Source organism: Salvelinus fontinalis, chromosome 2 (genome assembly GCF_029448725.1).
Source record: "Salvelinus fontinalis isolate EN_2023a chromosome 2, ASM2944872v1, whole genome shotgun sequence".
Taxonomy (NCBI): Eukaryota; Metazoa; Chordata; class Actinopteri; order Salmoniformes; family Salmonidae; genus Salvelinus; species Salvelinus fontinalis.
Window position 1 is genome coordinate 65,964,373 of NC_074666.1, and position 9,861 is coordinate 65,974,233.

Consider the following 9,861-nt stretch of genomic DNA (forward strand, 5'->3'; position numbering starts at 1 on the left):
AACGGAACGCGTCAATGAAATCCACCCTCACAGAGCGTAGCCAATCACCTTTAGAATTTCAACAGGAACTAGGCGGATCATTTGACGACGAGTCCACTCATACACATGACCTAAAGCGAAGATTATTTATTATGTTGACAAGAGAGCTGAGTGACAACTCCAACAATGGAAATACATGTGCTCAACGATTGAAGACAGGCAAGATTCTAACCAATGAGAGTGCAGGTACGCCTGTAAACAACATGCACAACTACGTGCATCCACATAATATATGTGTCGTCGTTTGTAAAAGCTTAAACATTACGAAACTTATATTCGATCATAAACCTTAAGTAATTTGACACTCTGTTTTATACCTCCCCACATAAAAGGCCTTATCTCACGCGGACAGATTTTGGGCGGAGTAAATGCTCTCGGCTTGACATCTTCATCTCGGTCTGTCATTTTTTTTTTTTACTTTGTTTATTACAAAGTAACATTTTATTGGAAACAACTAAAGCAGTAGTATCAACCAAAAGCAATGCTACAGTGCAGGTCTAACTACAGCGGTTATTGTTGAAAAATGTGTGTGTGTTAAATCCTTAGAAGAAAATAGGAAGAATTTGAACACTCATTCTAATATTAGGATAACGAAAACGAGAAATAGTCTACTTTTACATTTGATTTAGGATATGTAAGGAGTTGAACTTTGAGACGCAGTTCTGTAAACTTCTGTTTCATTCTCTAACAGCACATGTTTCAATAGCATATGTATCTTAATTATTGACCTTTTCCAGAATGCAGTCAAAAGAAAAACTGTAGGGTTATCACACTTTTTCATATAAACTCAATGTTCAATATGAGGTATGGGAATACAGTAGTGGACAGAGAAAGAAAGGCTGGCTTTTGTAGAAATGGTATTTGATGATACACCTTTCGGTTTCAAATTACATATTGTAGTTGACAAATGGTATATCAAAGTTGATTACATTAGCCTAGAAATAACTACACAAAATCAGTAGCGACATACATCTGGGCGAAGTAAAACATTTACGAAAGGTCAATCTGACAACGCTCTGAATTTTCGAACGCCCAGAGCATACTCTGGCACTCCAAATTGAATTTACGAACCCACCGAAATCGTATGATGTCTAGCTAGTAATTTGTTATGCTAACAAGCTAGCAAGAGGTTGCATATCAACAGCATAAGCTTCTGGTAGACAGGCGAAGCGCTAGTAAACTAAAATTATACCATTCTTTTACAGTAAACTCAAATGTAACCTTTGTTTAACTAGGCAAGTCAGTTAAGAACAAATTCTTATTTTCAATGACAGCCTATTCCAGACTACGCTGGGCCTAATCACAGCCGGGTGTGATACATGCTGGATTTGAACCAGGTACTATATGCACTGAGATGCAGTGCCTTAGACCGCTGCGCCACTCGGGAGCCCTATGAACTAATAGTATATGTTATGCAGTATGTACTCATTAAGTATGTAGTATATAGTATGTTAGTATGGGTATTCGAACACAGCTTAGGTCTTTTGGGGCAGTATGCACCAAGCCTCTCAGAGTAAGAGTGACGATTTAGGATCAGTTTTGCCTTTTAGATCACATTGAATAACATTACATGGATGGGGAAGCTCCTCACCCCAGCCTCCACTGATTTATACAGCCCCTGGTCTTTCCTGGCCTAGTATGTAAGTTAGTGCCTCTACTCCAATTGTTTGAGAACAGGACCCCCTTTTCCTTAAAATGTAATCCAAAACGGACTATCTATCAGTTTGTCATAGCTACTATCTAGGTTCATTGTTTGTTGAAAAATTATGACGTTTTGGAGACAATGAGTGGAAGCCTCTTCAGACTGTTGGGAGTGACAGTAGACTTATTCTTAAACCGGTGCTACAAAAAGGACTGTGACATACTTAGCATTTCTTTTTTTTTTGCGAAAAGGGACATCACTTTTTGACTAAATGATGTGTCGTGCTTAATAAAGGATAAGTTTGGGTGAGCATATAAGGCGAACGTCTAGCATCCCGATGGTTGCTTGTAACTCATCACAGACAACTTTAGCTTTTTTTCTAATTATCAACTTTGCAATGATTTACAAATTTTTAGCTACTTTGAAACTACTTAGCATGTTAGCTAACCCTTCCCCTAACCCTAACCGTAACCCTTTAACCTAACTCCTAACTTTTTTTATTTTTTTTTTATTTTATCCCCTTTTCTCCCCAATTTTCGTGGTATCCAATCGCTAGTAATTACTATCTTGTCTCATCGCTACAACTCCCGTACGGGCTCGGGAGAGACGAAGGTCGAAAGTCATGCGTCCTCCGAAGCACAACCCAACCAAGCCGCACTGCTTCTTTAACACAGCGCGCCTCCAACCCGGAAGCCAGCCGCACCAATGTGTCGGAGGAAACACCGTGCACCTGGCCCCCTTGGTTAGCACGCACTGCGCCCAGCCCGACACAGGAGTCGCTGGAGCGCGATGAGACAAGGAAATCCCTACCGGCCAAACCCTCCCTTACCCGGACGACGCTAGCCCAATTGTGCGTCACCTCACGGACCTCCCGGTCGCGGCCGGCTGCGACAGAGCCTGGGGGCGAATCCAGAGACTCTGGTGGCGCAGTTAGCACTGCGATGCAGTGCTCTAGACCACTGCGCCACCCGGGAGGCCCTAACTCCTAACCTTAACCTTAGACCTAACCTTAACCCCTAGCCTAGCTAACTTTAGCCACCTAGCTAATGATAGCACCTAGCCACCGAGCTAACGTTAGCCACAACAAATTGGATTTCGTAACATATCATATGTTTAGCAGTTCGTAACGTATTGTACGAATTACAATTCGTAACATATCATATGAAATGGATGATGGACGTGCACAAATGATTACATACCATACAAAACATATCATACTAATTGGAGTATCTAAAATTTACTTTTACTATGTTACGTCTACCCTTGAGTCCAGGTTGTTCTAAGTGACCTTATTTTAGCAGAAGGGAAAACAAAGCATTAAAATTGAAATTGACAAAGAATTGTCTTACTTTTTTAATGCAAATCTCTTCTGTAATGTTCAACCCCGAGAACCTGTGTTAAGTTGTTAATAACCTTTTTTTAACCATGCAAAAATGCATGTCACCCTGTCCCCAAGGAAATTTGCACCCATGCTTATTCCCGTCATAACCTCCTGTTGGTTCTACTACAGTATGTACTGACTCAGGCTCTGCCCTGGCTGTATTTCTGCCTTGTCATTGTGACTCAGCATTCTGGAGTCTCAAGCAGAGACGGCAGAGGAAGCAAGACAGCCCACTCCTTCATTTTCCCCCAATGGAAGTCAACTAACTAATCAGACCACTATCACATTGTTATCTGCTTAAGGAGCACACCATGCGATTATCTGAGGACAGCGCCCCCCGCACACAAAAGCATTACATACATTTTCCAACCAAGCAGAGGTGTCACAAATGTCAGAAACAGCGATAAAATAAATCATTTACCTTTGAAGAGCTTCATCTGGTGGCAATCACAAGGGTCCCAGATACATAACAAATGGTTCTTTTGTTCGATAAAGTCCTTCTTTATATCCCAAAAAGTCAGTTTAGTTGGCGCGCTTGACTCAGTAATCCACAGGTTTCCCTCGTTCAAAATGAATACAAATGAATCCTGTAAGTTACCAATAAACCTCGTCCAAACAAGTCAAACAACGTTTCAAATCAATCCTCAGGTACCCTAATATGTTAATAAACGATCAAATTTAAGACAGAGAATAGTATGTTCATTACCGGAGATAAATAACGAAGTGCATGCTCTCATCCACGCGTGCGTGAAAACACTACAGCTAAAATGGGAGCCACTTACAAAAACTACAAATTCTAGGAATTTTTTTAAAAAACAAGCCTGAAACTCTTTCTAAAGACTGTTGACATCTAGTGGAAGCCCTAGGAACTGCAGTCTGGGAGGTATTCATTTTATCTTCCCATAGAGAGCCATTATAATCAGTGGTGAGCTCAACAACAACAAAAAAATTCTGGAAGGATTCTCCTCGGGTTTTTGCCTTCCATATCAGTTCTGTTATACTCACAGACATTATTTTAACAGTTTTATAAACTTTAGAGTGTTTTCTATCCCATACTACCAATTCTTTGCATATCCTAGTTTCTGGGACTGAGTAACAGGCAGTTTACTTTGGGAAACTCATTCATCCAAACTTCCGAATACTGCCACCTACCCAGAAGAAGTTAACTAACCTCCAGACGAGCTTCAATGCCATACAACTCTCCTTCTGAGGCCTCCAACTGCTCTTAAATGCAAGTAAAACTAAATGCATGCTCTTCAACCGATCACTGCCCGCTGCAGTAGTTTATGTGTCGGGGGGCTAGGGTCAGTCTGTTATATCTGGAGTATTTCTCCTGTCTTATCCGGTGTCCTGTGTGAATTTAAGAATGCTCTCTCTAATTCTCTCTTTCTCTCTCGGAGGACCTGAGCTGAGGAGTTTTCCTAGCCATCGTGCTTCTACAGCTGCATTGCTTGCTGTTTGGGGTTTTAGGCTGGGTTTCTGTAAGGCACTTTAAAATATCAGCTGATGTAAGAAGGGCTATATAAATCATTTTGATTTGATTTGATTTATTTTAGGGGGTGCCCATGAAGCTGGGGATCAGAAATGTCCCGTGCGAGAGAAGCAGGTTGAGGTTTCCAGGGTTAGAGTAGTGCAGAATTTGTCATATGCTGAGGCAGTTAAGAAGTAGAGGAAGATGGGTCAAGGGGGAGAGATCCAAAGAGGAGGGGTGTGAGGAGTAGATCTGTACCAGCACAGAGGGATAAACCAACAAGTGATATATGTTTCAGTAAGATTGGATTCTTGGCATTTATACTAATGGTTATCAACTGTACTGCAGGGATGGAACGTAAAGTCGCAGGAAATAGAGGTTGTGGTGGCAGCTGCAGAGAGGTATTTGGGTGTGCGAGACTTGACATCAGAAGAGTTTTATCTCTTATATCTTATTCTTATCTGTATTTTTTTAACTGCACTGTCGGTTAGGGGCTCGTAAGTAAGCATTTCACTGAAAGGTCTACACCTGTTGTATTTGACGCATGTGACTAATAAAATTTGATTTGATTTATTTTGAGTTACAGGGTGTGTTAAGTGGTGGTGTCCCATCCTTTCATGCTGTTGGTCTGAAATAGAACTAAATAGATGTAAATAGTGGAGTATGGTATTTATTATTATTTTTTGTGAGTGTAGTGTTAGATGGTAGGGTATTTGTTGTATTAATTGTTGGTGTGGTTGTTGATTAAAAAAACATAAAGTAGAGTGTAAGGGAGTTATACTCCAGTCTAGTAGGTGGCGGTAATGCAACATTTATTGGATACCAACATGCCGTTAAATCTCATAGAAGAAGAGGGTCGATTTTACTGACGCGGTCCGCTCGGAACAATAAATAGAGCGAACAAGGCTCCTTCCAGTTCACAACTCTTGGAAGACTCATGAAGAACTTCTTGCTTCAACAGTGATTGAACGGAACGCTTCTGCCCGCCTCCCGCGCTATATAACATTCCGGATTATTAACGTAACACTTACTTGAACTGTTTTAGTAAAATAATCTAAGAATCTGTATTTTTGCACCGTTAATTTGGAAATAAAATGAAAATGGAGTCTCAGGTCCGCCAGAACTATCACCACGATTGCGAAGTTGCAATCAATCGGATGATCAACATGGAGATGTTTGCCTCTTATACCTACACTTCAATGGTAAGGAGTCTACCAAGATGACAATTTTGTTGATCTACCTGTGTATTATTATGCCTGGGCCTAAATGTGTTTCTGTACACGTAGGCAATTAGGTCTACCTCAAGGCTGTTATCATTCAAATAAAGCGGATAAATATATCCTTGGATAGAGCGTCTCTCCACGGGTTAATTGGCAGGTTACCAAGTAGGCTAATGAGTTTCTGGATCATATTGCTGTGTCAATCATGTTTAGATCCCTCAGCAATAGAATGAGTCATGTTTGACGTGTTTCTAACAATTGTCTGTCCACCCAGGCTTTCTATTTCTCCCGTGACGATGTGGCTCTGTCTGGCTTCGCGCATTTCTTCAAGGAGAACAGCGACGAGGAGCGCGAGCACGCCGACAAGCTACTCTCTTTCCAGAACAAGAGAGGTGGACGCATTTTACTTCAGGACATCAAGGTGATCCCGTGAGCGTCGAAAAACCCATTTACAGTGTAGACTGCGCATCAAAAATAACGTAAATTTCTTCATTGAGGGTTCCCTGGTTGAAATGGTTCTTGTCTCAGTTGAAAAGGTTCTACCTGGAACTAAGTGGTTGATCTATAATCTATGGCAAGAAGTCTAAAGAACCTTTTTTAGTAAAGCTAGAGCCTTTTTTTCCTAATATTGTAACTTCAAGTTGTTTTGGATGAGTTGTCATTCATGTTAATACTGAGATCAGTGCAAGGCACTCCCTATGTGGCTGCCCTGGTATTAGAGCAAGGTGGCCAGAGGAGATAATGTGCTGACTACTTAGGCCTGAACACACTGCCTCCATTCCTTCATAACCACTGAAAGAGCACGAGGGGTTTAACTCCATCCACTCTATCCAAACTCCCCCAATGTTAATATAATATATACTCACTGGACTGTTTCAAATCAAATTTTATGGGTCACGTGCACTGACTACAACAGGTTTAGACTTTACGATGACCTGCAGAGTTAAAGATTAAAAAGTAAATGGTAACACAAAGAATAACAAGGCTATATACAAGTACTGAGACAATATGCAGGGGTACAAGGTAGTTGAGAGAATACAGTACATGCATGTAGGTAAGGGGTTAAAGTGACTAGGCAATCAGGATATGTGACTGGTGTCAATATGTGTGGGGGGGGTGAAGCCTAGGGAGTGTAAAATAAGTGGTTAAACACATCTACTCAGACCCCTGTTTGCCTCCAGAACAGACTGAATTATTTGGGGCATTCTACAAGGTGTCTGAAACATTCCACAGGGATGTTGGTCCATGCTGACACAATGGCATCAGGCAGTTGCTGCAGATTGTACGGCGATATAGTCATGCTGTGAACAGCCTGTTCCATCTCATCCCAAAGATTCTCTATTGGTTGGAGGTCTGGGGACTGCGCAGTTAACTGAACTCGCTGTTCCAGGCAATGATTTCCACTCAATTGCCCACTGGAGGCACTTGTTTTTAGCTGATAGGAGTGTTACCCGGTGTGGTCGCGTGCTGCAATAGCCCATCAGTGAGAAGGATGGACGAGTTGTGTGTTCTGGAAATCTTTCACGTTGCAAGCGCTATGATCCGTTGAGTGAGCCACACCGGACCATGATATGTGCTTCATAATATCTGGCCTATGTGGTTCATAGTCATTTTAACAGTCACTATCTTGGTCTTTCTGCGTTGTTTCCAGTTTGTCAGATACTGATTTAACGGTTGACTTTTAATTATGTCTAGAAACATCTGCTAGTAGTCCCTAACCCTCCTGTGTTCACTCTGTCCTGTGTAGAAGCCAGATCGTGATGAGTGGGGCAATGGGCTGGAGGCCATGCAGTGTGCTCTACAGCTGGAGAAGAATGTGAACCAGGCCCTGCTGGACCTGCACAAGATTGCCTCTAACAAGGTTGACCCCCATGTAAGTTATGAGCAACCGCACATCACATAGAATACAGGTACTGTCCCAGGAGATGATCAGGCTGTAACTCTGCTAACTAATTACACTGGATTGTGTGACCTGCCTCTATACACACACACACACACACACTAGTCCACAGACGCACGGATGCACACTATACACACAATGCTGCTCATGCAGGAGTTAGACAGCTGCAAACACCTCATTATCTGCACTTATGCCATTACCACCAGGCTCTTGTGTTACTGTATCTACAATAGTCTGTAGTCATTATCTTTTCTGACCTGTTTTCCCTCTTTAGCTGTGTGACTTCCTGGAGACCCATTACCTGAACGAGCAGGTGGAGGCCATTAAGAAGCTGGGAGACCACATCACCAACCTCACCAAGATGGATGCTGTCAACAACAAGATGGCAGAGTACCTGTTTGACAAACACACCCTGGGAGGCCAGAGCTAAACCACTTCCATCCCCAGGCTATGGCCTCAGTCCAGGACTCCTGCCTTCTCTAATAGATCCTACTGGCTTTGCATTTATAGGGAGGGGAGAGTGTTAAACTGGTGCAGTGCAACACAGCTGTATCATTGAGATGTTTTGCTGACAACACTACTCTATTTTGGAGGCATCTTGTAAAACAATTAAAATAATCTCACTAAAGTTTGATTTTTTTCTATGTGTTGACCTGTAGTAATGGGTTTTGTATCAGTCTATTCAGGTTCTTTGCTCTGTCTTACTGAGCATCTCAATTTCCTGGTGATAAATACTGACAATTGTAACCTTACTAGTGACTGGTTCATAACAATATGGAAAGTTTAACATGAGGTTTTGAAGGACATTACCTCTGACCACAGAGGGCACTATTCCAAGATATGTTATATACACCATGTCAATTAAGGGCCCAACTGTCAACTCTTTACTCATAAAAGTGAAATGGGTAACTACAGTCAATGTGGACCTTTTCTCTGCATCTCAAAAGGGTACATTAGATGGCCTAGAGGTCAATCAAACCCTTGCCTCCTGCTCAGTAAATTCACATGGTGCGTTTCTCCAGTGGTGTAAGTTCGGCTCTTACTGAGAAATTAATCTTTAATCATTTTGTTTTTCAGTTTAATGCCCAATAGTCCCCCTACAGCAAACTATGAACTGAATACTAAAATATTAATAATTCGACAAGCCTCTCGTTCACCATAAGGGTCATATGGTTGCAAAGATACTTATAATTTACTGAAATTACTGAACACTTTTATTTTGGTAATTAACAGGCAAGCTGAACTAAAAAATAATGTTTTTAATATAGTAACTGAGTTTCTAGTGGATAGACTATTTGTTCAATTGGGAAAATGGTCTAATGAGAAGTCTAATCAGCAATACCATTTTTAATAACTGCAACTATTTTCTTTTCACAACTACCACCAAAATTCACAACCAAGAAGTATTGACATGGTAAAATAATTGAGTACATTTGTATGGTACTCACTAAGTTGGTTTATATTTAGGGTAAAGTATCACAGCTTTGTCATTCTATTTGACATAATTTACATAAGGCCACACAGGATCAGAGATTTCTGACAACCAAAAAGCCCACTAGATGGCATCTGATTCATTTGCATATTCCATAATTGACCAAAATGTGTATTTGTTATGGATCCCTATTAGCTGCTGGCAAGGCAACCGTTACTCTTCATGTGGTTTGACAAATTAAAGGCATTTTTATACAATAAAACTAACATTACATTACTAAACAAATTTCACAACACATTAAGGGTTTGCACTCAGGCCACTACTCTACCACATATCTACAACACAAAATCCATGTGTGTGTGTCTATAGTGCATATGTGTCTCTTCACAGTCCCCGCTGTCCCATAAGTTGTATTTTTATCTCTTTTAAATCTTACCAGTGACAAGTCATTAGTAAAGATTGAAAAAGTAAGGGGCCTAGACAGCTGCTCTGGGGAATGCCTGACTCTAACGAGATTATGTTGGAGAAGATTTCCATTAAAGAACACCCTGTGTGTTCTGTTAGACAGGTAACTCTAGATCCACAATATAGCAGGGGATGTAAAGCCATTACACTTCTGCTTTTTCCAGCAGCAGATAGCCTATGTTGCTAGCAACAAGATAATGTTTTGAGTTTATGATCTAGCTCACTGGTTCTCAAACCTGGTCCTGGGGACCCAAAGGCGGGGCATTTTTGTTTTTGCCCTATCTCTACACAGCTGATTCAAATTATCAACT

The 9,861-nt window shown here is 41.2% G+C and overlaps 1 protein-coding gene across 2 annotated transcripts; it reads left to right on the plus strand.

Annotated features, from left to right (window-relative positions):
• The first annotated feature begins 198 nt into the window (after positions 1 to 198).
• On the plus strand, positions 199 to 8,281 carry LOC129823645 (ferritin, middle subunit-like). 2 transcript variants are annotated; one of them, XM_055882527.1, is made up of 4 exons: positions 199 to 225; positions 6,028 to 6,174; positions 7,501 to 7,626; positions 7,928 to 8,281. In XM_055882527.1, the coding sequence occupies exons 1-4, from the start codon at positions 214 to 216 to the stop codon at positions 8,081 to 8,083; spliced, it is 441 nt and encodes a 146-aa protein (XP_055738502.1). In that variant the 5' UTR covers positions 199 to 213; the 3' UTR covers positions 8,084 to 8,281. The 2 variants fall into 2 exon arrangements, with proteins under 2 accessions (XP_055738502.1, XP_055738493.1); XM_055882518.1 differs by lacking the exon at positions 199 to 225 and adding an exon at positions 5,412 to 5,735.
• The last annotated feature ends 1,580 nt before the right edge of the window (positions 8,282 to 9,861 follow it).

Coding starts and splice junctions, on each gene's coding strand:
- LOC129823645 (XM_055882518.1), top strand. CDS start 5,628: ATGAAAATGGAGTCTCAGGTCCGCCAGAACTATCACCACGATTGCGAA. Junction 5,736..6,027: donor CTTATACCTACACTTCAATG/GTAAGGAGTCTA, acceptor CTGTCCACCCAG/GCTTTCTATTTCTCCCGTGA. Junction 7,627..7,927: donor CTAACAAGGTTGACCCCCAT/GTAAGTTATGAG, acceptor TTCCCTCTTTAG/CTGTGTGACTTCCTGGAGAC.